Source organism: Brassica rapa, chromosome A01 (genome assembly GCF_000309985.2).
Source record: "Brassica rapa cultivar Chiifu-401-42 chromosome A01, CAAS_Brap_v3.01, whole genome shotgun sequence".
NCBI lineage: Eukaryota > Viridiplantae > Streptophyta > Magnoliopsida > Brassicales > Brassicaceae > Brassica > Brassica rapa.
The window spans coordinates 25,194,844-25,220,965 of NC_024795.2; the positions used below are offsets into that span (position 1 = coordinate 25,194,844).

General features: G+C 36.8%; 6 protein-coding genes, 2 long non-coding RNA genes and 1 other non-coding gene across 16 annotated transcripts; 5 read left to right on the plus strand and 4 right to left on the minus strand.

Annotated features, from left to right (window-relative positions):
- Positions 1–1,823: 1,823 nt before the first annotated feature.
- On the minus strand, positions 1,824–3,047 carry LOC103849825. Of its 2 annotated transcripts, none has more exons than XR_001957134.2 (3): positions 2,722–3,047; positions 2,456–2,617; positions 1,824–2,368 (listed from the first exon to the last, which is right to left on the minus strand). It is a non-coding gene; the product is annotated as an uncharacterized LOC103849825 (long non-coding RNA). The 2 variants fall into 2 exon arrangements; XR_629560.3 differs by having other exon boundaries at positions 2,456–2,639.
- A 364-nt stretch (positions 3,048–3,411) lies between these two features.
- Positions 3,412–6,277, plus strand: LOC103841788 (zinc finger BED domain-containing protein RICESLEEPER 1). 6 transcript variants are annotated; one of them, XM_033272230.1, is made up of 4 exons: positions 3,412–3,567; positions 3,860–5,858; positions 5,955–6,016; positions 6,100–6,277. In XM_033272230.1, exons 2-3 carry the CDS (start codon positions 3,872–3,874, stop codon positions 5,993–5,995), a joined length of 2,028 nt encoding a protein of 675 aa, XP_033128121.1. In that variant the 5' UTR covers positions 3,412–3,567; positions 3,860–3,871; the 3' UTR covers positions 5,996–6,016; positions 6,100–6,277. The 6 variants fall into 6 exon arrangements, with proteins under 6 accessions (XP_033128121.1, XP_033128119.1, XP_033128106.1 ...); XM_033272228.1 differs by having other exon boundaries at positions 5,955–6,015; positions 6,080–6,277; XM_033272215.1 differs by having other exon boundaries at positions 5,955–6,015; positions 6,118–6,277.
- A 90-nt stretch (positions 6,278–6,367) lies between these two features.
- LOC103841815 (trifunctional UDP-glucose 4,6-dehydratase/UDP-4-keto-6-deoxy-D-glucose 3,5-epimerase/UDP-4-keto-L-rhamnose-reductase RHM3) lies at positions 6,368–9,407 on the minus strand. The gene is made up of 2 exons (XM_033272238.1): positions 9,159–9,407; positions 6,368–8,611 (listed from the first exon to the last, which is right to left on the minus strand). The coding sequence occupies exon 2, from the start codon at positions 8,584–8,586 to the stop codon at positions 6,595–6,597; it is 1,992 nt and encodes a 663-aa protein (XP_033128129.1). The 5' UTR covers positions 8,587–8,611; positions 9,159–9,407; the 3' UTR covers positions 6,368–6,594.
- On the plus strand, positions 9,276–11,350 carry LOC117125823. Its single transcript, XR_004448226.1, has 2 exons — positions 9,276–9,463; positions 10,349–11,350. It is a non-coding gene; the product is annotated as an uncharacterized LOC117125823 (long non-coding RNA).
- Positions 11,351–16,907: 5,557 nt separating this feature from the next.
- Positions 16,908–19,420, plus strand: LOC103841833 (bidirectional sugar transporter SWEET2). 2 transcript variants are annotated; one of them, XM_033272279.1, is made up of 6 exons: positions 16,908–17,616; positions 17,825–17,886; positions 18,364–18,580; positions 18,663–18,821; positions 18,901–19,020; positions 19,105–19,420. In XM_033272279.1, the coding sequence occupies exons 1-6, from the start codon at positions 17,536–17,538 to the stop codon at positions 19,219–19,221; spliced, it is 756 nt and encodes a 251-aa protein (XP_033128170.1). In that variant the 5' UTR covers positions 16,908–17,535; the 3' UTR covers positions 19,222–19,420. The 2 variants fall into 2 exon arrangements, with proteins under 2 accessions (XP_033128170.1, XP_009116660.1); XM_009118412.3 differs by having other exon boundaries at positions 16,918–17,616; positions 17,850–17,886.
- Positions 19,421–19,451: 31 nt separating this feature from the next.
- LOC103841824 lies at positions 19,452–21,600 on the minus strand. Its single transcript, XM_009118400.3, has 2 exons — positions 19,773–21,600; positions 19,452–19,678 (listed from the first exon to the last, which is right to left on the minus strand). The coding sequence occupies exons 1-2, from the start codon at positions 20,223–20,225 to the stop codon at positions 19,631–19,633; spliced, it is 501 nt and encodes a 166-aa protein (XP_009116648.1). The 5' UTR covers positions 20,226–21,600; the 3' UTR covers positions 19,452–19,630.
- On the plus strand, positions 21,556–23,630 carry LOC103844593 (protein Jade-1-like). The gene is given in 3 exon segments (XM_033276457.1): positions 21,556–21,562; positions 21,597–21,695; positions 21,698–23,630. Coding segments are annotated over 3 exon segments (810 nt in total). The 3' UTR covers positions 22,402–23,630.
- Positions 22,501–26,100, plus strand: LOC103841841 (pentatricopeptide repeat-containing protein At3g14730). Its single transcript, XM_009118417.3, has 2 exons — positions 22,501–25,915; positions 25,996–26,100. Exon 1 carries the CDS (start codon positions 23,946–23,948, stop codon positions 25,881–25,883), a length of 1,938 nt encoding a protein of 645 aa, XP_009116665.2. The 5' UTR covers positions 22,501–23,945; the 3' UTR covers positions 25,884–25,915; positions 25,996–26,100.
- LOC117129039 lies at positions 23,650–23,752 on the minus strand. Its single transcript, XR_004452616.1, has one exon. It is a non-coding gene; the product is annotated as a U6 spliceosomal RNA (small nuclear RNA).
- Positions 26,101–26,122: the final 22 nt, after the last annotated feature.

Genomic DNA, 26,122 nt, shown 5'->3' on the forward strand with positions numbered 1-26,122 from the left:
TTCATCAAAAAACTTACGGAGCATTAATTATCTGGACCATATTACATGAATGAGTTGATCATTAGTGTGTGTACTGTGTATGTTGATTATATTGTAGACTTAGCTTCTGTTACGGCAGTGTTTCAAACAAAAAAATGTGTTTAAAAAAAAAAGCTTTCACTTATAATTTTTTCTAATTTTTGTTTCTAACTACCAAGTAATTCAATGGATCCTCCCCCTTTAAATCTACAACCTTTCTTAATATTGTTTTCCAAAACTCAGCAGTTTAAATGTTATAATATTTTATTCATCAAAAAACTTACGTTGATCATTAGTGTGTGTACTGTGTATGTTGATTTTATTGTAGACTTCGCTTCTGTTACGGCAGTGTTTCAAACAAAAAAAATGTGTTTCAAAAAAAAGCTTTCTGTTACGGCATTTGCTAGTGTAGTGGAACCATACTAAACCGGATTTAATAAAAATATTATTTATTTTAATTTAATAAATTTAACGAACATAATATACAAATACAAATTATATTTTTTTTATATAAAGAGAGAATTTGAATTGTAATGTTATTTCAAAGTTAAATTCTGGTTTGAATCCATTTTCAATACCAAACCGAACAAAATCCACTATGACATTAGTTAATCACAACAGAAGCTAAAACGAAGTAAAAATAATTTCACACTTCTTTTCAGTTTATCTATTAAACTTTATATATGTGTCCATATTTAAAACATTGCTTTGGTAATTAATAAATTAAAAATAATGGTAAAAACTGAATTTTTTTGATTAATATATGCATTGGAAAAGGAAAACAACACTTATAATGAAATAAACTTTAAACATAAAATGACATTTTATATGAAATGGATAAAGTATATATTAACACTATGTGGCTTAAGAGATTTTATTTTAATTATTTAAGATTTGTTTACTATCAAAGATGATATTGTTAACGCATAAGAGCATCTCCAACCCATAACACTATTTTAGTGTCAAAACCACACTATTTTAGTGTAGTTTCAACACTAAAAACAAATTCACCTCCAACCACAACACTAAACTTCACACTAAAAGCTATTTTATAATATTATATTTATATAATTTATTTAAATTTTCGTTTTTAATAATATAATTTATTAATAAAATAAGTGAATAGTGTTTTAGTGGAGTGAATAGTATTTTAGTGTGGTGAATAGTGTCACACCAAATTTGGTGTAAAATTATAGTGTTACACTAAAATGGTGTGATTTTTAGTGTTGGGTTGGAGAGTGTTTTAGTGTAAAAAATAGTATTTTGCAGTTGGGTTGGAGATGACGTAAATAATCTATGCCTTTGAAACTCAGATATATTTGTTTAGGATTGTGTAAATGGTTTGTTTTTATTTTTTAATTTTCTATTTGTTAATTTAATGTTTTGTAGTATTTTGTAAGTGCATAATATTGTTTTAAATGTTTTTTTGTTCAATGTAGTTATTTTTTTATATTTGAAAATAAAGTTAAATTGTATGAAACCAAAAATTTATCAATTAACAATACATATAATGAAGATAGATAGAAATATATTTTTTTCTTGTTTGTCGTTGAACTCCAATAATTTTGTTAATTTGGGATGATGAATTTTTAAATATATTTAAAATATTTTACGTGATTCTCAACGGTTTGTATCTGGTCTTGTATTGCACAGTACCGTGTTTACGTGAGAAAAAAGTGAAGCACTGGCCTAAGGCATCTTTTATATATATAAAATCATTAGCATCTCTATGAGTTAAGTAACATATTAGACCAATGAAAACATGTATTTTTCAGGAAACTAAAAAATATGAAAACAATTGTTAATTACTAAAAAATTGTATAAAAATAAATAAATAAATGTTTTTGCACAATAAATTTACAATTGGTACACTCTCTCTTTCTCGATGACCTTGATACCAAGTGAAGACATTTACAATGTTATATTCACAGAGAAACTAAAACAACAAAATAAAATCTTATTATTTAGTACTACTCAATAGCAGGAGGAAAAAGTAAATACAATCATACCTTTAACACCTCAAGACTACGCACAACTTTGAAAAAGATAAAGACTCCAAACAGTAATTGAGAATCTCATATCATGATAACCCAAGGGTCAGATTAGGAGCTTACGGAGTCAGAGAGCCGTGAAAGAGAGATACTTTAGTTATTTGATGCATAAACACACCTCCATTGCCAAACGTTCTTCTTCTGGTCTGCGACAGAAACAAAATGCAGCAGGCCTCACAAACAGACTCTGAGATCCTTGCATCATACAGATACTTTAGAATGTCTACTTACGCATATGGCTCCATCTTTCTCGAGTGTAAAGTCCGGATGTTCTGGTTTACCTCTGTGATCAAAGCAAGCTAGGGAATCACATCAAAACAAAGAATTAATAAATCACTGTGAAGTATAAATTAACAAAAGAAAAAGTAAATGGAACAATGACGTACCAGTATCCAAGACACGCTCATATCCTTGGATGAAACCAAACACTTTCTTATCGTAGTGATGAGCTCAATCGAAAGGGGGTATTAAATGCATCTGTAATCATGCTGGTTTAGGCCATCAAATTCCCAGATCCACAACAGCCTAGCGGAGGAACACTTGCCGAACTTCAGATTGGAGAAGAACACCCTTGAGTTAGCGATTAAGCCGTGAATTAGTATGCTATATAAGAGATATGAGAATAGATGAGTTCAAGAAGAGCAATACTCACCTATATTTATACCCAACACACACAGGCTTTTAGATCTAGACAGCACATTCAAAGCCTCACCATGGGCGAGAATCAAGGGGATTAAACACGAAGCCATAACTCAGACCGTTTCAGATAGTGAGACGAAGCGCAAAGGTCACCAAAACTCCATCACACGCAGAGGAGAGAAGAATTTCAGTTCATCGATTATGCCGTATCAGGGTTGGAGGCGTGCAAACCAAAAACTGGGCCTATGTGGAAAATTAAATGGGCTTCTTCTACGCAAAGGTATTACGGAGAGCTGAAGTGACGTGGAGAAACGGAAGTTTCTAATTGGATGGAATTAAAATGCCTACGTGGACACACTCTCCTTTGATTATATCTTCCTTTTAGTATAGGATAGATTATAACCTGTTGAATAAGATGAACAAGTAAGAGAAAGATTCTCAATTAGATAAGAAAAAGAGTCAAAAATCTTCTAAAGATATTTTTAACCTACGAAAATTTTCCTGACGTTATGATTTTAGATTAATGTGGTCTATAAAAAGAATAATATATATTGGAATTAATGTGAGATTGGATCACCAAATCAGCTCTCTCTATCCAGTATCATAATAATTATATTATACCAAACCGGGATAGATTCGGATCTAGAACCGGATCGGTTTACCTTAATATATCTTTGGTTAAACCCACCCGAACCCCTAAAAATCGGGTCTTTATATAACCCAGCAAGAATCGCCCCATCGGATCTGATGTTTCTTCGATCCAGCTTCTTCCCACCCGTAACCCTTAAAAACAACTCCTCGGATCCTCCGATTGTAGCACAGATTCTCTGAAACCCCCTTTTTTCTTTTATAAACAAAGGTAACGAAAATTTCAAACCTTTCTCACTCTCTTCATATGCAAAAAAAAAAAAAACTCTGTCTTCTTAGCAAATCTCAAAAGGGTTTCTTTCTCCAGTGTAAAGGATCCGAATTTATCTCATTGTGTCACAAATTTGATCTCTTTTTTTTTTGCACTAACTTTTGTTGTTGTTATGATGATGTGTTTGGTTTTGAATATAACTGTGTAATGCTGATTAGGTTCTGTCGGATGATGATGATTCAAAGCGTTTGTTTTTAATCTAAAGTTTTGTTTTTTTTTTGTTTTTTTTCTGGTGCAGTTTGGTATGATGGATGAATCAAACGAGATCATCCTTCAAAAATCGAAGAGGCTGACGTCTGTTGTGTGGAACTACTTTGAGAGGGTGAGAAAGGCTGATGTCTGCTACGCTGTTTGCATTCAGTGCAACAAGAAACTCAGCGGTTCCAGCAACAGCGGGACGACTCATCTCCGGAACCATCTCATGCGCTGTCTCAAAAGAACCAACCACGACATGTCTCAGCTTCTGACTCCCAAGAGGAGGAAGAAGGAAAATCCAGTGACTGTTGCTACCATCGGTTTCGATGAGAGCCAGCAGCCGAAAGACGGTTACATTAGGCCTACTAAGTTTGATCAGGAGCAGCGTAGAGGGGATGAGATTGTTATGAGCCGAGGAAGCGGAGGAGGAGGAAGGTTTAGTCAAGAAAGGAGTCAGGTTGATCTCGCGCGTATGATTATACTGCACAACTATCCTTTATCTATGGTTGATCATGTTGGCTTCAAAGTGTTTGCTAGGAATCTCCAGCCCTTGTTTGAACCTGTGGCTATTACCACCATTGAGGAAACATGTATGGAGATTTACATCAGAGAGAAGCAGAGAGTGCAGCATACTCTGAGTAACTTATACGGTAAGATCAATCTCTCGGTGGAGATGTGGTCTTCAAGGGATAATGCTAGCTACGTCTGTCTAGCCTCTCATTATATCGACGAGGAATGGAGGCTGCAGAGGAACGTTCTCAACTTCATCACCTTGGATCCTTCTCACACTGAAGACATGCTCTCCGAAGTAATCATCAGGTGTTTGATGGAGTGGAGTCTCGAGAGCAAGCTTTTCGCCGTGACCTTTGATAGTTTCTCTGTTAGTGATGAGATCGTCCTGAGGATTAAAGACCACATGTCTCAGAGCAGCCAGGTCTTGATCAACGGGCAGTTATTCGAGCTGAGGTCCGCCGCGCATCTCCTGAACGCTATTGTGCAAGACTGCTTGGAAGCTATGAGAGATGTTATCCAGAAGATTCGAGGAAGCTTGAGGTACGTCAAGAGCTCGCAGTCTACACAAGCGAGGTTCAACGAGATCGCTCAGCTCGCGGGGATCAACTCCGAGAAGGTGTTAGTTCTTGACTCTCTCGCTAGTTGGAACTCGACTTATGAGATGCTTGAAACTGTGCTGGAGTACAAGGGCGCGTTTTGCCATCTGCGTGATCACGACCAAGGGTTTGATTCTTCCCTAACCGACGAGGAGTGGGAGTGGACGAGATCCGTCGCCGGTTATCTCAAGCTTGTGTTCGAGATCGCTGCTGATTTTTCGGGGAACAAGTGTCCTACAGCGAATGTATACTTTGCCGAGATGTGCGACATCCACATCCAGCTGATCGAATGGTGCAAGAGCGAGGACAGTTTCTTGAGTTCTTTAGCAGCCAAGATGAAGTCGAAGTTTGATGAGTACTGGAACAAATGCAGCTTCGTGTTAGCGATCGCTGCTATTTTAGATCCGAGGTTCAAAATGAAGTTGGTGGAGTATTACTACTCTAAAATCTACGGCAGCACGGCTCTGGACCGTATCAAGGAAGTGTCTAACGGTGTCAAGGAGCTTCTTGATGCGTACTCGATCTGCTCTGCCATTGGTGATGACTCTTCCTTCTCTGGTGGTGGCTCAGGGTTAGGTAGAGGTGGTATGGACGCTAGAGATAGGCTGAAAGGATTCGACAAGTTTCTCCACGAGACTTCTCAGAACCAGAACACGACGTCTGATTTGGACAAGTACTTGTCTGAGCCTATCTTTCCCCGTAGCGGGGAGTTCAACATTTTGAATTACTGGAAGGTACATACGCCGAGGTACCCTGTTCTCTCTATGATGGCACGTGATATTCTTGGGACGCCTATGTCAATCCTTGGGGCTGATTCGGCGTTTGACTCTGGGAGACCGGTGGTTGATGATAGTAAGAGTTCGTTGAATCCTGATATTAGGCAAGCTTTGTTCTGTGCACATGATTGGTTGTCTACAGAGGCAGAAGGTACGGTCTCAGACTCTTTATTTATATCTTCTTAGAAGCAATTGGTCATCAAGTATACTACTGACTTTGCCTTTTTGAATTTTATAACGAGCAAAGAAGTTCAACCATTGTCTAGACAATATGCTCAAGCTTTGTGAAGAGAACAACAAGTTTCAAGGTACTGAGCTTCATCTGTTCCTCTCTTGTACATCCTTTTTCTTACATCTTTATTCAAATTGTAGGTTTCTTGTTGCTTATGAATTGGTGTACATCGTTGCAGGTATGGTGAAGATTTGAAGTACAGAGTTTTAATTTATAGTTTGCGATTTCTATTTATGCATTAGAAAGATTTAATTTATGAGAGACAATTGTTACATTGTTCTTGTAACAAAAATAATACTCAAGTTTAAAAGCAAAGGGAAACAAGTTAAAGCAGTCAATATTGTCTCTTCTTATTCTCTGTTATATTATTTTCATAGTATGAAAACACAGAATTAAATAGGAGTAGAAATCAATAAGAGAGCAAAAAAAAACTGAAATAAATTCATTTCTGTAATAATGTTAATGTAACAAAGATATGATTTAAAAAAGAAAAGATATGTTTCGTAGTACAGTGCCAAAAATGAGAGTAAATGAATCACATGATGAAAACAAATAAAAAAACAGTAGAATCACATTATAGTGAAGCTACCTGCAGTATAATATAACAAAGAAGAGAAAAAAAAAGAGGAAGTGTATGTGTGGTTAAGGAGCGTTTTTACGTTCTCTTATTGGGTTCAAAGACGTATTTGATCAACGACTCTTTGATGGAAAGCATCTCCGGAAACTCCTTACTAAGCTTGGCACCATCCATCTCGTTGTTGCTCCTTGCCGCCACAATGACCTTAGCCTGTTCCTCCAAAGTGAAGTTGGACCACTTGAAACCCGGCTCGATGTAGCTCTTGTACATCTCCAGTATCTCGTTGTGGCTCACCACTCCCGGATTGGTGAAGTTCCAAACCCCCCTCAGGTTCCTCTTCGCCATCTCGATCGAGATCGGTAAGAGCTCGTCTAGTATGGTCATGCTGTTCGGGATGTTCACCACTTTGTTGTAACGCGAGATCTTAGTGATGAAGTTCCTTGGGTTGTTCAAGTCTGATGAGATTGGCATGCGTACTCTCAACGTGCATACGTTGTCGTATTCTCTTAGAAGCTCTTCCACCATCGCCTTTGTCTTTGAGTAGAAGGAGCCGGTGAAGTTTGGTTTGTCTTCTTCCTTGAAACCAATCCCTGAGCCTTCTGGATGCGCAGCGTCGTACTCAAATATACAACCAGTAGCGAAGTTCATCATCAATAAACCGTTCTCTCTGCAAACATCTGCTAGAGTCAAAGTGCCAGCGACATTGGCTCGGATCGTCTCAGTTTTGTGTGACTCACACCAGTCAACATTGGGTCTCCCCGTTACACCAGCGGCATTGAATACATGAGTAGGTTTGACACTGCGAACATCCGCCATTACAGAAGCTCTATCCTCTAGTCTCCCTTTCCCATACTCGTATGCAATCCCTTGCTTCTCACATAGCTTCCCTAGAAGACCACCGAGCCACCCGGTCCTGCCGTATATAAGAAACTTAAAGGGTGTTTTGTTGTCTCCAGAAGGAGTAACCACAGTGAACGTCTGATTACCATCTGCAACATCCTTGTGCTCGTCGTCACAGCTATCACAGAGTCTATCACCAGGCATCATCAGCATCCTTGGATGAGGCAGGAGCGCTCCAGTAACATCTCCCCACCAATCAGGGTTCTCAGTGTACCACTCCATCGTCTTCCTCAGCCCTTCTTCCCAAGTGGTTCGTTCCGACCATCCCAGTTTCTTCAGCTTCTGGTCGTCGAGGAAGTACCTCTGGTCATTAAACGGCCGGTTCTCCACAAACTGAATTGTAGAGTCAGGGTCAGTTCCAAAGAGCTTGGAGATGTCATTCGCCACATCAATCACTCTCCTCTCTCTCGTCGTCCCAATATTATAAACATGGTTAACTTCACCTTTGTGTAGAACAACCTCAAACGCCTCAGCAACATCTTCACAATACAAATAACTCCTGACATTAGATCCATCCCCATGGATAGGAAGCGGCTTCCCATTCATAGCCAACAACATGAACTTTGGAATCAACTTCTCAGGAAACTGATTCGGACCATAAACATTATTCCCACGCGTAGTTATAACCGGTAAACCATAAGATCTCCCATACGCCATGACAAGCATCTCAGCACCAGCCTTGGTAGCGGAGTAAGGATTAGTCGGAAGCAGCTGAGAAGCTTCATGGTTCCCAACAGAAGCATCCTCATCAGTCTCTCCGTAGACCTCATCTGTACTCACGTGGATAAACCTCCTGATCTGTTGTCCAGTGACTTTGCAAGCTTCTAAAAGCACGTGCGTGCCGTAGATGTTGTTCTTGGTGAACTCGAAGCTGTTGCCGAAGGAGTTGTCGACGTGGGTCTGAGCGGCGAAGTGCATGATGGTGTCGATGTTCTCGGTGATGAGAAGGTAGCTGACGAGGTCGTCGCTGGCGATGTCGCCCTTGACGAACTTGAAGTTGGGGGAGGATTTGGAAGGGTTAAGGTTTTTGAGGTTGGAACAGTAGTCGAGCTTGTCGAGGACCACGATTTTGTAGTCGGGGTAGGTGCGGACTAGCCTGTTGGCCACGTGGGAGGCGATGAAACCGGCGGCTCCGGTTATGAGGATGTTCTTGGGCTTATATGTAGTCATTGTGATGCGAGAGCTATAATAATATCTGCAGCAACACCATAACAATGAAAAGTGCATGCATATAAGAAGAAAGGTTTTGTTACAAAACTCGCATTTAGACACACAGAACAAAACCTTTTTAGCAAACCAAGCAATTTCAACTCCAAAAGGTGAAAAATTGCAAGTAGAAAAACTTCATGGGATAAAAGTGTAATTTAGTGAAATATATGGACTAGAGATGAAAACACGATTGACACGTGTTAAATCCATTAAATTGATTAAAAAAAAGAACAACTCATTCAGATCTATCCTTTTGAAAACACACTCATGAAGCTAAAATCTACGCGATTAGTACGAAAAGCTAAAGCTATTAGCGGAATCCAGATCGGGAGAAGGCAGATCCAGATCCTAAAGTGTGACAAATGTAGTAATCAAATGTTCAGATTGAGTAGAAGATCCAATGGCAAAAAGATGAACAAGGTTCGCAGATTATAGAAAATCAACAAAAATAATCAAAATACGGACTTGCACATTAATGAAATAGCTAAGAAAGTATATAGAATTATGATACAGAAAGAGCTCGGGGTACGTACCGGGTCGAATGTCAGATCAAGATCGAGATCAATCTCTCGAGATGTTTAGAGAAGAAATTGGGATCAATGGAATATAAGAGTGAAGGACTAATAGGAGAAATGAAGAAGAAAGAGAGGGAAGGATCTTAACGAGCTTCAGAAAACGGTAAGCCCCTGAGACAGTTACGGAGAACCAGTGGACTCCCGCAAATTACCAAACTGCCCTTACTACGCTTTTAACAGTTACGGTTCAATTTTTAGAGGTTTTTTTTTCTTTAATTTACCAACCGAAAATATAGGCAACGCACATGTCCGCTTGAGTTTCGGTGTTCAATCCGGATATCGGTTCGGTTTCGGTTCGGTTTTTTTTGGTTTTCGGTATTTCGGTTAGTAAAATATAACTACCATTCTAAATCCATATTTACTTCGGTTCGGTTCGGTTTATATACCGTCGGTTTTTGGTTTATTCGGTTTTATACCAAAAAACATAATTATTTTGTTTGAGATCATATTATATGAATTTTAAAGTCATATTGTCAACACACTCATTTATTAAAAATATATTACATGTTCAAATAAATGAACAAAAAAGTAAAAATGCTTCTACCATCAAATAAAATAATCAAATCTATAACTAAAATCAAAGCTTGAAATTTTGAAAATAAAAATATGAAACAAAACAGAAACATGAAAGAAAAGTTTTTCCCCTCTTCCATATTTAGTGTTCATTAAAGTCATGCTTTTTCAATTGAAAATTTTCCATTAATTATTGTCCATCAAATTTATAATATTCATATTAATTTAGTGAAGAATAAAATAAATAAAAAAGATAAAAAAAAGACTTAGAAAATAAGATGTCTGAATTGCGATATATTTTTATTTAGTTATAGTTCAAGTGTTTTACAAATTAAAGTTTTTTATTACTATAAAATCATGGTAATAATTATTAACACAAATTTAACTTATGTAACAAACAGATTTTCATGTATTGTTATAAAATAGATACATATTTACATGTTTCTACTTTTAATCGGTTTTGTTCGGTTTATTCGGTTTAATCGGTTATATACCAAACCATATCCAAATCCTACGGTTTTTATAAAATTATATCCATTCGTTTTATATGGTATATACCAAAACCAAATCATATTATCTATTTCGGTTCGGTTCGGTTCGGTACGGTTCGGTTTTACCATATCGAACAGTCCTAGTTTTCGTAGTAATTTTTAAGAACGAGGGCATCTTATTTGGGCCTTAATTATCGCTGTTTTAACCATTTATAAAGTCCGTTATCGTTTATGGGCCTTGCCCTCTTTTATTCACAAGTATTAGAAAAAGGGTCACTTCTGCCTCCCCAGATGTTTGTAGAGTATTGATCCGTTGAAATCAACCATCTTTTTTCCCAGGATATTTTTGGGCTCAACCATCAAATTTTATTTACCAATCCGTAGATACAAAATTTCAACCTTATAAATTTTTTAACTCCACCTACAATACCAAAATCTAGTAGCACCTAAAAAAAGATCTTACACTACATAAGCTTAAACAACATTTATAAAATGTATACAAGGTTTTGTAAAAAAAAAACATAAATAACATTGTATTTTTCACCACTGCGAGAACGAATTGATCCTATGAGTTGGGATAAACCTCTTAAACAACTTGATTAACCCCCAAACCAAGAGTACAAAGCTTATTTAACATTTTACCAAAGAAAAAAAGCGTGTAACAATCTACTTCTAGCCACTAGTCAAACTTTGTCAGAAAAAAAAAACCCCTCAGGCAAACCTAACTTAAGAATTCTAATCATAGCCCAAAACGCTTGGAACCCAAGGATCGGAATAGAGATCTTATCCAACCAGAAGGTGCTTCTTCTCAGTTAGGAGATTCCATGTGATGATAAGTATATATTAGCATTTGACTCTTGCATAAGAAGGTTGAGAAGACCTTACCGGATGCACTATGACGAGAGTCTCCGGCACCCGCTACACCTTCCCAGGTCAAGCCTTTTACTCTGGATCTTTTGACCTGCTAGTCTGCTACATGTATTTTATATCAATATAATGTATAATGTATTCGGTTAGGGAGGCGATACAAAATTTTGAAAATAATATAACTAGAGTACATGATCAATTTGATGTTAGAAAAGGAGACTACACATGATCATTTTGACGTTTTGGAAGATATGCATTATAAAGTTGACATTTTGTTCCTTTCAAGGAAATAATACTTTAGTTGAGGATCATTGTTTGCGGCAAAAATTAATGGCACGTTACGTATTGGAGTTGAGCTTGTTCATTTTTTCGTATCCATTAATTTTCGTCCACATGTATATATTTTATGTGTTTTGTATTCCCTTATTACGACTGGAGTTAATCGTGAGAAGATAAGTATTTTAACGTTTACAAATCAATATAACAATGTACTTTCTTAATGTTTACGTAACATTTTATTGATCCTCTCTACTACACCTGATCAATTAATCATTGCATCTCAGATTTCATAATTTTTCCATACCACGTAAACGTTGGGTAAACACTTTTTAGACCTTATAATCGAAAAATTGATGAAGAAAGTCAAATAAAAGACAAATGAGAAGTACTAGTGATATTTGACATTTGCGTAACGTTAAGTTACTTAAAAAGAAGAAATGTAGTTGTCCAACGCTTTGTATAAAGATCGCGTGACTTGGTTTGTAATTTAGGTCATCAGCGAGATGGCTTAGTCAAATTATTATTGATTTACAACATTGATTAAGCTTTTTATTTCTTTGGTTGGTCAAGATATGGATTAGTTAATAATACAAAACAAAAAGTATAAATTTATTGGATAAGGACTACAAGAAAAACCTCATGCAACGTTCAAAAAAATATACATGCAAAACGAATTTCTTCACAAGTGGCCATTTTCTAAACATACTTTTAAAAGTTTTCTTCTTCTTATCGTTTGATACAAATTTCTAGTTTTTATTAGTACATTTCTGAGGAGAGAAGTTTCCGCGATGTTCAATTCCTCTGTGATTCACAAGTGCTCATCAGTCATCAACTTTTTCAAATCAGGAGACAAATGAGTTTCATGGAATCCTTCACAATACTCGGATGCATTGCTTCCTATAAGACGCTACTGTGATCTTTTATTAGAATATATACCATGCATATGGTCATGAACACATTGTTTTTTTTTTTGAAAAAAAAGCAAAGTTAAGTTTACAGTCATGAACACATTGCTCAACGTCACTGATTACAATTATATTCGGATTAAGTACGTATGCAACATCTGAAAATTCATAATATAGTTAGATGAACTGAACACCGATTAAGTATATTTTATTAAATTCAAATATGTATATATTTTTAGATAGATATATCTTTGATTGCGTGTTTAAAGCATGTTTTTTTTTATAACATGGTTTTCTGTTAGGTCAAAAAATTTAAACGCAATTGATTTTGTCTTAGTTACACTTTTATGTCGATGGTCCATATGGCTGTCTGATTATCAACGTCAAGGACCAAATACTTTATACTTGTATATAAAAAAAGAAGAGATATATAAGGTTAAGAACTAAACAACAATACGTATGAATAGCTTTACCTGTGTTACATCAGATTATGTATTGAATGGTAAATCATAAAACACGTTCAAATACTTGTTGTTCGTGTCTTACGTGACCTATATATATATATATATACTCCCTCTATTTCAATATATGGGCCCCCCTTCAATATAGGGCTTATTGGCCTGATAGCCATATTTCAAAGACAAATGAAGAGAGTAACAATGATTTTGACGTAATTCATTGTCAGACTTTTTGGCTTGATTCTATCCGGTTATACCCCTCACCATAACAAGTTGTCGGTTCGTTGTTATAAAATAAACGACGTGGAGGGTTTGTCTGCCACAGTAACAATCACATATAATAAGGATCATTATGCGCACTTGTCTTGAGCACGTATGAAGGAGGATATAAATCAAGAGTAGTGATTAACAGATGTGAGGGAGATAGAGTCTCTGTTAACATAACGGCGATCTGAAAATGATGACATAAATCCTATTCCGATTGTATTGCTTTCCATACTACGTCACGTACGTGGAATGGTTTATTGTAAGTTCATTTACAATGGAATGATGGTGTTCTCAATTTTAGAACCGTGATAAGGTGCATGGTGAAAATAAAATATGAAATGGTTTACATAAATTCAAGCCGAGTTCAGTAAAACCGTCCAACTTAGACGACGAAACTTTCCGTTTGACATGAGTCAGATGGAATGTAATATATATTATGAACGTAACTAGATACATGTGAAGAATCTTCTTTCCATTCCACATGAACTACATAAAGTAGAATATGTGTATGCACATGACCTAAAATAACTACTTACGTACACGCTAATGTATACGGTTGTGCAGAGATGATGATGTATTTTCTGCAGTAAATGACTACTAATGGATTGCAGCTATTCCATATAAAAGATTAGGAGGAAGCCACGTAAATAGACGGAGTTATTAGAGATGTTTTACTGTGCAGAGTTAAACAAGTGGTGTAAATTAGAATGTGTACCAATAAGTGTTGTATTCCATCTAATTACCACTGTAAGTCCATCTGAAGGAATTCAAAAGCAAGAAGGTGAAAAAAGCAAGGATTACCTAATTTGAGGGAACGACCAAGTAATTTCCATTACTATTATTCTAATAAATCGAGTTTCTCAATTACACCTCAACCCCTAAATACTAAACCCTAAACTCTAATTAATAAATCTTAAACCCAATATAAATCATAAATCCAAATATAAAACCAAAACTCAAATAAAATGGAAAAAAATAAATAACATAGTACATATCAGAAATATTATGATATATCTATAATTACATGAAAGAAGTTAATGCTGACCCAAAACATACTCCCTCACATTCTAAATGCTTAAACAATGTTAACCCCACTTTTCATAAACTAAACCCAAATTTTTAAAGGCCTGTAAAATGCATTACCATTCTACATGAGGACATATAGAATAGAAATGGCAAAAATGTATTTGCAACCTAAGATCATCTTAACATATTTTTCAAATGCTAATATGGTCATGCCTTCATGGAAGGTGGTAATGCTTGTCCCAATGCCAACTCCAATCGTACATAAACTAAACCCTATCAACTATCACTAAATCCTACATAAAAATATAAACCCTAATCCAATGTCAACTCCAATGTTCCATAAATTAAACCATATCCACTAATCACTAAACCCTATATGGAAATATAAACCCTAATCCAATGTCAAACCCAACTTTCATAAACTAAACCCCCAAGTATATGCATTTCCATACTACATGAGCTATAGAATATAAAATGTTACAAACAATATAGCACAGTACATATATATATATATTGTTCAAATTTTGAAGTGTCTATGATTGTAGGGATAGAGGTAATGCTTACACCAAATTCAGATTGTTGTGGGAAAAGAAACGAAGATTAACGGCATTAGAAAAAAGGGGTGGAAGAGACAACATCATTTATGTATCATTCCCATTCAACATCACATTGTATTCTGTTTTATTTGATGTCATAATAAATATTATTCTATTTACGTTCAATATATTATTTCTCTTTACAAAATCATATACAGACTAATATAAACCACATATAAACACCCTTCCAATTCATCCATGACAAACCTGAAGAACAAAATGAAAATGAAGACACACGTTAGTTTATAAGTTTGAAGGAAATGACATCATATGAGATATGCTACTAGTATATGCATTACTTTATGCTTAAGTTAAATATTTAGTTGTGTCAATTCCAAATAGCCTATGCAAGTAAAGAAGTAACATGTGCAACTAGAATTGAACCATCTGATATAATATATAATTTATAGATATGGAATGTAACAGTTGGTCTGATGGAATGGAAAGCGAATAGTATATTACTTCTGATATGATTCTTCAAAAATAGCAGAGGAATGGAATGACACATAACGAGTCTCTAAAACTAAATTTTCCATTTCAAATAGCACATGCTCCATAAGATATTCCATTTCACACAGAACTAAACTTGTTTTATCGCAAAAGAGACTTTTCATTCCAAAATCACTATCCCCCCTTCGTAGTGAGAAAATTTTAACCCTAAATCAATTGTTTTACCTCAGTTTACCAGATCGGGCATGCAACAGAAACAATGAGCTAGATTTATCAACTTAGAATACAGTAGGTCCGAATCTATTCCAACTAGGAGAGCTAACATAGAAATAATAGAATCTATGGCACAAACAGAGAACTTACATAGAAATAATATAATCTATGGCACAATGATACAGACTTAACAATTAAAAACCCTAATTTTGGCAAGATCGAAAATAAAATCAGGGAAACAGAAACCAAGCCGAAAGCCAAAGAACTTACGACGTTGTGAAAGATCTGAGAAAGCAGATACTCTGTGAAGTTGGAGATGCCGGCGGTGTTAGTCCTCTCCGCCGAAACTGTCGCGCAAAACCGAACCACGGATGCCCGCAAAGCCGAAGTCGATTAGAAGGGAAGACGACGAAGATGAAAGGTTGATTGCTGTGAGAGGGGAGCCGTATGAGGAGATAAGCACCAGGGTCTTTTGGAATTCCTGAAACAACCGATGAAGAAAGGGAGAAGGAGAAGACACGATTCACTTTGGACAATAAATTTTTTAATTTATTTATTTATCTTGTAGCAGGTTACTCGGTTAATTGGAAAGGGCATCATAGTATTATTATGTATATATGACGCTGTCTATACATCCGTTAGGTAAAAGCGTTAGTGTGTGAATTACTCTTTTTTTCATAGCTATAGCCCCTAATTTCCCTTCAATATATATGTGGTTTTGATCTTTTTTTTGTTTCACAATTTAATTTGTTTTCAAAGTCCAATAAAAAAAAGTAAAGTGATAAAACAATATTTAAACAAAAAAATTAAAAGAAATTTTAGAAATATTTATTTGACTGGTCACTTTTTCTGTTTGATTAAATGCTAAATACAAATATATTTTAATCCATGTGCTTTCAATCAAAACTAATTATAATTTGAAACAGATGAAGTATACTAGTTTGGTTAGAATTATTGTTTTCATTTCATAAGAAAAAAGATTTTATTTTTTTGTATAAAGTTTTTTTTTTGGACAATATATGTTAGCATTATGTTAGCATGCATTTCTTATTTTTAAAGTTAATCAATTAAAAAAACACCAAAGGTTTTACAACATATGTTAGCACTAGCATTCATTTCTTATTCTTTTTAAAAGTAAGGTGCTCTTGTTGGATATAGTAGAACATACAACGAGCAAATGTTAGTATTTGTTATTTTATAATTTCTTGTCCAGGGGAATGTCGAATGTAAACCACACAAAAAGTTCCAAAACTCAATCCACAAGAAAAAAATGATTGGTCAGGAGTTATCCTAGATCAGGGCCGGGCCTGACATATGTAGGCCCAGAAGCAACCAAAATTTATTTGGCCCTACAATAACTCTTTTTAAAAAAATCGTTGCTAGTTTGTTGTATATGCGTTTCGAACTCAGTCCCCTAGGTTAATTAGCAACCAAATTTTGCCATCTGAACTATCAGACATTTGATGTAATTGGCCCCTAAATTAGTTTTAACACTATCGGCCCTCAAGCTAATGCTTGATGAGCTTGTGCTCAGGCCCGCCCCTGTCCTAGATAAATCAAGTGGAATATTTCGAGAGCTCGAGCTCAATCGAGAAGACATTTAATTAAGCGTCTCCCTTGGACGTCGTTTTCGCATTTTGCAATATTATTTCGGAATATTCATGAAACTGGAATATCCAAAGAAAAAAATTACACCTGACATAGTAAATTTTATTTTAAATGATTGAAACCAGACTTATACAGTTTATAATCTCATAAACGCACATAATTCTGTAGCTAGTTTTGATCCTTTTGGATTTGAAACCCTTAGCCTATTCACTCTTTGACTACATCCTATTTCCAATACGGAAATTTTAATTTTAAAGAATAATAATCGATGAAGTCTTACTAGTCAAATATCAATTTAATTAAATTCTTTTTTATTTAAAAATTTATTTTATAGAAATTTGGATAGATTATACGCATGCTTAACGTGTTCATGTCATTTTGTAATTTGTAACAAATATGAAATACGTAACTTTCTTGGTAGAAAAAGTAGACACAGCCAAATGTGGACCTCATATATATAGTCGGTCGTACGCATTCAATCTTTTGCTCTTTGCTCTATAAAGAAAGTCATCTTCTATTACAAATCACCGTCATTAGTCTCTATATTAGTTCTCTCTTCTTTGCAAAACTTCTGCCTCCATAAGAACAGAACAGAGCAAAGAAGAAAAGCTGAAGCTTTGTTATTTTGAAGTAAATCAAATAGACTCTCTTTCTTCTTTTGTATGAGACAGAGAAGCTTCTTATGGAGTTCTTTACTGCAGATGGTTCTTTCTCCATGTGGAAAGATGTTGCTGGAATCGCAGGTAAAAACTTTAATCTGCTTTTGATTCTGTTCACTGTGGTTTTTCTTTGGTACGTTTTGATTCCTTTTTAGTTTAATGGATATACATATATTGCATCTGGCTTTATTGCCATGAGTATCACCAAATCAAGAGATATGTCTGGCCATTTCTGGTCTGCTCTTTTCTTCTTTGGCACTAAAAACAAGAACTCTAGCTTGATGTTTACTAGTGTTGCATTGTTTGTTCTGTTTCAGGTAACATATTTGCATTTGGGCTATTTGTTTCACCGATGTGAGTTCTTCTTCTTCATCATCATTTACTAATTTTATTAAATTTGGACTTGTCCTTGGATTCCAACTTAGACCAGTTGGCGAGAAATTGAATGGCTCTAGTTTCTTATATATTAGTGTTGGTTCCTTCAAATTTTCAATGTGAGATTTAAACATGCCCTCTCAAGATGTGATGACTATTATCAGTCCATCTCGAACCGGATCCCTTAGGACCGATAATAAACTTTTTTTTGGACTACCCTATCTGAATCAACAAATGAAACTCTGATATTATATTAAATTTGAAATTATCATAGGCTTCCAACTTAAATCCAATTGGCGATAAGTAGATTAGTCTTACCTATTTATATATTAATGTTGGATCTCAACAAATCTTGTACTCCTTGCTTGTAATAAACATAGTTTTCTTCTTTATCTATACACTTCACTGGTTTCTTTCTCATTTATATGTGGGTGTGTGTCTGTTTTTTATCTCCAGGCCAACATTTAGGAGAATCATGAGGAACAAATCTACCGAGCAATTCTCTGGTTTACCATATATTTACGCTCTCTTAAACTGCTTGATCTGCCTTTGGTATGGCTCACCTTACGTATCCCAAAGAAACTTCATGCTTGTGACTGTTAATGGCGTTGGAGCCACTTTCCAGCTTTGTTACATTATCCTCTTCATCTTGCATACAGACGAGAAAACCAAGGTTTCTTGATTGATTCTTTCACATGAAAAAAATGTTTAAAAATGTTGGTTATATCTCTAATCAAGATCTTGAATCATGGCAGATGAGGATGCTTGTTTTGCTTCTTGTGGTGTTTGCTGTGGTTGCGTTGGTTGTAGCTGGAAGTTTGCAGATACCTGAGAAGGTCACACGATGGTACCTTGTCGGGTTCTTGAGCTGCGGTTCTCTTGTCTCGATGGTTGCTTCGCCCTTGTTTGTTATTGTAAGTTTCAAAGAAACCCAAGCAAATAGTTTCATGTGTTCAGCGTTGTTGATTGCTTAAGTTGTCTTGTGTTTTTCAGAACTTAGTGATTCAGACAAAGAGTGTTGAGTTTATGCCGTTTTATCTCTCTCTATCGACTTTCTTGATGAGCGCTTCCTTCTTCATGTTCGGACTATTCAACAGTGACGCCTTTGTTTATGTAAGTTTTACTCTTCAGTGAGTGTGATTGTAGTTTGTGTTATTTCTCTTAAAAGTATTAACAAACCTTTTTTTGAAAACTCAGACACCAAATGGAATAGGAACGGTTCTTGGTATTGTGCAGCTATCTTTGTATTGCTACTACCACAGAAACTCTATAGAGGAGGAAGCAAAAGAGCCCTTGATTGTTTCTTATGTATGAGTTTCGGCAAAGAAGCTAGTTTTGATGGCTCAATTGCTTAAGATTATGTGAGACCACATGAAAGATTCACTGATGTGGGTTTTGTTTGTGTGTGTGATGGAGATCTCTGGTAGGTTGATTTTGAAGAACATTTGTTCATATATTGTTTGTTCTAAAAGATTATTCTATTTGTTTGTCAATAAGATTTTTTTCTTTGTTATAGAACATTTGCATCAAATTGTAGCAATTGGTTCATAAGATATTGCTTTTTTTTCCATTTGGCCTATCTAAACAAATAAACACACAAGAAAGGAAGAAGATTTGTCTCTATCACATAAGACATTGGTTTACATAAACATGTGTTGTTTCTGTGTTACCCTTCATGGCGGTTTTAAAACTTGTTACACACGAAACTTCGAGAAAACAACTATCAAAGCAAATCTCTCAAAGTTGTTCTTACCAGAGAAGTCTGTTTAACCTGCAAAACAGCAACAAGAACACTTATATCAATCTCTAACCAAAAACATTTTTTGTTGTTGTCTAATGTAGAAGAAGTGTAAACAAACACTCACTTCTTGAGATGGAGAATGCTGAATAGGATCGCCACGTTCATCATACAATATTAAACCACTAAACCGCGGGAGTTCACATTTCTCACCCATCAGAATCGGTCGCTGCCAAACCTGATCAACCGCATTAAGACTCCTTTCTTTAACCGCAAGCAATGTCCTCTGCGGCGGCGGTCGTGTTTCCATCTCCATCCACTTAGCTGCAGAGCTCCAACAAAACGAGCCCATCAACCTTCTCTTCACTTTGCTCCACTTACAGTTCCTCTTTTGATCCATTGTTCTTGACTCAACAAACGCCCACTCCGCGTCTGCTACTTGCTTTCCTCGAGAATTGCGGTTGAGAAACGCTGCGGCTATGCAGAGGAGCGTTACTGCAGCCGCTGTTCCGACCAAGATCACTACCGCGTCTTTCGTTGTTAGCTTCAGTTTATCCTCCAACTTCCACAAGGCTTCCATTATTTCTTTGGGGGTCTATTAGAGCTATTGGAGAGTAAAGGGTGAGGAACGTATATAGGTAAAAATGGTGAGCTTCATGTGAATTCCACCGATATATTTAATGTTCATTACTATGATATTTAATATTTATACCCTATATAGTTTTCTTTTCCCCTCAATTCAATATCTAATCTCACCTTTGGCTTTCATGGTTCATTATGGAAGTTGGAAACTGTAGCCGTTGTAGCCTTTTCGCAATTAGAAATTAATCGTTTTTTTTTTGAAAAAGGGCTAATTAGAAATTAATCGTTAATGGAAAACAATATAAATTCTTATTAACACTTATTTTTGTTGATGCTTCAACACCAAAGTTATACTCATATCTTTTCATTTAAAAATAAATAAATAACTATTTTCTGAGTATTGAATTAATTACATAATCTAAGTGAACTCAGAATATATATTGTAAATACAGAAATACTCGACATTTAAATGGTATAAAATTTATAATTTGGTAAAATGCCCATTTAAATAATTGAAATTGTAAATTATTTTTATAATAACATTTAATCCATGCACAATACATAGCACATTTAGTATGAAATATTAACTTTGTTGGTACTTAAAATGGTTTGTTAATAACCATAGTGGTTTCCATTGGATAAAAGTTGTCCTATTGGTCAAGGCTATGGTTCTTTAACTCCTACGTAGAACAACCGGGCTTGCCTGTCACTGGTGAGTAGATATCCAAGGGATTAGCTTCCACCCCGACGAAAAAAAAACATGAGAAAAAAAAGGTTTGTTAATTTGTTTTGCTTTTGGTATAGCTTATGTAATATGCTATTATATAACTATATATCTCAGTAGCTTGTAGGGACACAAAAGTTTTTATGACATCACGAGCCGCGCAAGGTTTGTTTGTTCATGTTCTTGTTCGATATGTAATCTCACCTTTGACTTTCATGATTCATCATGGAGCAAACTGAATGACAATTATCTTCACATATCTCATGTTCTTGTAGTTCTAGGTGCACATACCCTATAGATGATGACAATGCTGGTTCAGGCACATAGATGCAGGCGTTGAAGGCTATTATCCTCCTCCTTATGGACCACCAGCTGCCTGGACTGGTGGCTATGATCTGCAGCAGCAGCAACATCCACCACAAGGACATGAATGAAAATGTCAACAACTCATGAAACTTAAAGCAAAGCAAGTCATCCTTTTGTACGTAGCATTGCTCTGGCTTTTGGTTTGCATACAATTTTGAACAACCCACACTAATAAAACTGTTGTTCATCTAAGAAGCCGATTAATATCAGAGATGGGCCGAATCTAGGCCCACTAAATATGGCGGGTAAAAATTATAAATTTTAATTTCTGTTGATGAGACTTTCAAAAACGTGGCTGGTGTTCTTTCCCATTCACCGTTTCACCAAACGCCGTTTCCGATAATCCCTTTTCTCCGTTTGATCTGAACGTTGAGTATAAAAGCCTGAAGTCGAAAAGGATCGAGCTTTAATGGTTGAAACCAGTCTAGAAGTAGAAGAAGATGATGATGGTGATAAAGAGAATATTGATCCTTTAGATGAAGAAAAAGATGGGATTATGTGTGATGTATGTCAAAGCACAGACGGTGATCCATCGAACCCAATCGTGTTCTGCGACGGTTGCGACTTAATGGTCCATGCTTCTTGCTATGGCAACCCTTTGGTTAAGGCTATACCAGAAGGTGACTGGTTTTGCGGACAGTGTATTGCGTCAAGGTCGTTGAAGAAGAGAGAGAAGATGTTCTCTTGCTGCTTGTGTACAACCAAAGGTGGGGAGATGAAACCGACAAAGGATGGTCGATGGGCTCACATCACATGCTCGTTGTTTGTGCCGGAAGTATACTTTGAGGATCCTGAAGGAAGGGAAGGGGTTTGTTGCAGCGAGATACAGAGTAAGAGATGGGAAGATGTGTGTTATTTGTGCGAGATTAGAGGTGGGTGTGTTATAGAGTGTTCTGAGATGAAGTGTGAGTTGGGGTTCCACGTTACTTGCGGGTTGAAGGAAGATCTTTGTGTTGAGTACCGTGAAGGGAAGAAGAGTGGTGGTATTGTTGTTGGTTTCTGTGATGAGCATACTAAACTGTGGGAGAGGGTAATATTTGCATCATCATATACTTATCTATTTAGTTGTGTAAAAAATGTGTAGGGATTAGTTTTGATGATAAGTTTTTGTTTGTCAGCAACAGGAAAGTGGGACGTACAAGATTGTTGCCAGAAATTAAGATAACGAGTTGCAGAAAGCTGGAAGGCCAGAAGCACTCTTTTACTTGCAACTCCAAGAAGTTTCATGCTCGGCAAGTTTTATGCTATGTTCGAATTGTTATTAACTTGCATAAGGCTAAAGCTTGATCAATCTAATTCCTTTCTCATTGTATCCTTTTCTGGTTTATGTCATGATGATCATTGACTATATTTTCTTTTGGAAGATAGATCAGGATGTTGATCATCTTCTGCTCTTTACTCTGTGATCGTAAATCAAATAAGAAACACTTTCTTGAAATGCATCCTTATGATTAAACCGTAGAAAATATAATAATCAAAGTACACTCAAGAGATTAATACCATTTGACTAAAATAATTCAATTGTTAAGGTATTTATCCATCAGTATATCAGTAATAATTTGGTAAGCCTTTTCACTCGGATGATAAGGGTCAAAGATCACATGAGTCCCAAACATGTAAAGGAGTAAGTTTGTTGCACAAAACAACTAACTCAATTCTTCATGTACCACAGGTCCACAACAATTGCAAAACCATGTATAATATATTATTAGTGTATAGTGTGAAAGGTTTTTAGCTGTACAAAGCTAGTCACTTGGTCACTAAGTGTTTAGTGAGAATTTTTTTGATGCTAGTAGCTACCAAAAACAGATGATTATCAACTGCCAAGACACTGACGGATGTTCAGATAGATCAGGATATTAATTGGTTATGTTCTGCTCTTCAAACTCAGACTTAACAAGTTCAGTCATTTTACTGTCTCAATCATGTTTGAAGCATTGCATTAGATTCAAAGAGGCATGTTTTTTTTCTTGAGAGCATGTTAACCGAAATATAATGCTGATAACCTAACCGGAATCTCATACCAATAATCTGATTTAACAAAAGGCATTGGTGCCGCCGCCTCGAAACAAACAGAGATCGAGAATTTCTCCGACCATCAGAACTGCAACAACGACACAAGTCAGAGTGTCTTAAGTACTCAAAGTTCAGTTCCATTAAAATTAATTAACAAAAACCCTAGAACTTCAACGGTTTCAGAAACGTGTAGTGACTCTTTTTCTCGCAGATTTGCATCCAAAACGCCAGTTCTGATTCAGAACGTGAAGCAATCGAAACCCAGCAGAACCGATGAAGACTGAATCGATCTAGAAAAAAAGAAAAAAAGAAAAAAAAAAATTTGGACCATTTCTCGATTTGTGCGTGTCATCCTTGCGCAGGGGCCATGCTAATCTTCTCTGTATCGTTCCAATTTTATCGGATGTCCCCGAAGGGACAATCATCTTGGTCACTCTATCGCTATATAAACACAGCTTCTTCTCTTCACTTAACCGATGTGGGACTGTTTAAGCTCCTCGCTCGTTTGCAGCTTTAATGGGCCTATTCTTTGTATCCAGCCCATTAACGTTATCGACCATATAAAAAGCAACTAAAAAGAAAGCTCAATTTCAAAATCGTGGAGCCAAGAACATGACCGTCGTCTTCCTTCGAATCCAGATTCAAAAAATTTCCATCGGAACTCTGAGGTTACTCCCACGAAACCTCTCCACTATAAAGCCTTCTCCTTTATCATCTCTCTACTCCACACTCTCTTCCCGAATCGAAGAACACCCGAAGAGATACGAGCACCACAATGTCGCTACCTGCATCGCCGCATTGCAACGCTGCGCGCACCGCAACGACGCCGTTTCCGGCGGGGAGCTACACGGCTTCATGGTTCGAAAAGGGCTTCTCGAAGACTCCCCTCGCGCCGTCACCAGCCTCGTCAACATGTACGCCAAGTGTGGTCTCATGCGGCGAGCGATCTCCGTCTCTGGTGGATCCGAGCGAGACGTGTTCGCGTATAACGCGATTATCTCTGGGTTTGTGGTGAATGGGTTTCCTTACGATGCTGTTGAGATGTATAAAGAGATGAGAGCTAATGGAATTTTACCTGATAAGTATACGTTTCCTAGTTTGCTTAAAGGAAGCGATGCCATGGAGGTTTCTGATGTTAGGACGGTTCATGGATTAGCGTTTAAACTTGGGTTTGATTCGGATTGTTATGTAGGGAGTGCGTTAGTGAGTTCTTATTTAAAGTTTAGGGTAGTGGAGGATGCGCAGAAGGTGTTCGACGAATTGCCTGAGAGAGATGACAGTGTGCTTTGGAACGCTTTGGTTATTGGGTATTCTCAGATATTTAAGTTTGAGGATGCTTTGAGAGTCTTTAGTCAAATGCGTGAAGAAGGTGTTGCCTTGAGTAGGCATACAGTCACCGGCGTCTTGTCAGCGTTCACGGTGTTAGCAGATGTTGACAACGGTAGATCGATCCACGGCCTCGCGGTGAAAACGGGGTTTGATTCTGGAACCGTTGTGTCGAATGCGTTGATTGATATGTATGGAAAGAGTAGGTGGCTAGAGGAAGCGGTTAAGATCTTTGAAGCGATGGATAAGGAGAGAGATATCTTTACGTGGAACTCGGTGTTGTGTGTTCATGACTACTGTGGTGATCATGACGGAGCTTTAGCTATGTTCAACAGGATGCTTTGTTCCGGAATCCGACCTGATCTCGTTACGTTGACGACAGTTCTCCCCACTTGCGGTCGTTTAGCTGCGTTGAACCAGGGAAGAGAGATTCATGGATACATGATCGTCAACGGACTCTTAAACCGAAACTCCAACGATGAGTTCATCAACAACTCCTTGATGGACATGTACGCGAAATGCGGGGACTTGAGAGATGCGCAGACGGTTTTCGACTCGATGAGGAGTAAAGACTCGGCTTCTTGGAACATTATGATTAACGGTTACGGTGTCCAGAGCTGCGGCGAGCTAGCTTTGGATATGTTCTCGCGTATGTGCGAAGCAGGTGTCAGACCTGATGAGATCACATTCGTTGGGCTGCTACAAGCATGTAACCACTCAGGCTTTGTTAGCGACGGGAAAAGGTTCCTGGCGCAGATGGAGACGGTGTACAACGTTGTCCCAACGAGTGATCACTACACTTGTGTGATAGACATGCTTGGCCGTGCAGGGAAGCTACAAGAAGCATATAAGTTAGCAGTAACAATGCCTGTGGGGGATAATCCTGTAGTCTGGAGGTCAATATTAGCATCTTGTCGTCTCCACGGGAACAACATAGGCCTGGGGGAATTGGCTGTAAAGCGGTTATATGAGCTAGAGCCAGAGCATAGCGGCGCTTATATATTAATGTCTAATATGTATATGGAAACCGGTGGATACGAGCGAGTTTTGGCCCTTAGAGACGCAATGAAAAAACAGAATATGAAGAAGACAGCAGCTAGTAGCTGGATTGAGGTCAAGCATGAGATTCACACGTTCTTTAACAGCGATAAGACTCACCCGGAATATGAATCTATCGAGGCTTGTTTAAGCCCGTTGACTTCTCATATATTAGGTGGTCATTAGTGTACGCTGCTCGACGATTATGCCAAATTTTGGTTAGTCATAATATCCTTCTTTTCGAGATTTTCATAACCTTGAAAGAGTATTATAGTTTACTAATAATGTTGTGTGACAGACGATCGTTTCCGGATTAGAATATCTACGAACCAACAACAATTGTTTGGCCATTGTTCTGTATTATTATAGCCCAGAGTGATGTGACCAATCTTGAAAACTGAAATCACCTGGTCGATCCAGGATTA

Excerpts from the sequence above, each read along its gene's own strand:
- LOC103841815 (XM_033272238.1), bottom strand. The coding sequence starts at position 8,586 with ATGACTACATATAAGCCCAAGAACATCCTCATAACCGGAGCCGCCGGT.
- LOC103841841 (XM_009118417.3), top strand. The coding sequence starts at position 23,946 with ATGACCGTCGTCTTCCTTCGAATCCAGATTCAAAAAATTTCCATCGGA.
- LOC103841788 (XM_033272230.1), top strand. The coding sequence starts at position 3,872 with ATGATGGATGAATCAAACGAGATCATCCTTCAAAAATCGAAGAGGCTG. Across the intron at positions 5,859-5,954 it reads GTTGTCTACAGAGGCAGAAG|AAGTTCAACCATTGTCTAGA; the intron begins GTACGGTCTCAG and ends TAACGAGCAAAG.
- LOC103841833 (XM_033272279.1), top strand. The coding sequence starts at position 17,536 with ATGAGACAGAGAAGCTTCTTATGGAGTTCTTTACTGCAGATGGTTCTT. Across the intron at positions 17,617-17,824 it reads AGATGTTGCTGGAATCGCAG|TGTTGCATTGTTTGTTCTGT; the intron begins GTAAAAACTTTA and ends GATGTTTACTAG. Across the intron at positions 18,581-18,662 it reads ATACAGACGAGAAAACCAAG|ATGAGGATGCTTGTTTTGCT; the intron begins GTTTCTTGATTG and ends GAATCATGGCAG.
- LOC103841824 (XM_009118400.3), bottom strand. The coding sequence starts at position 20,225 with ATGGAAGCCTTGTGGAAGTTGGAGGATAAACTGAAGCTAACAACGAAA. Across the intron at positions 19,679-19,772 it reads AGCATTCTCCATCTCAAGAA|GTTAAACAGACTTCTCTGGT; the intron begins GTGAGTGTTTGT and ends GCTGTTTTGCAG.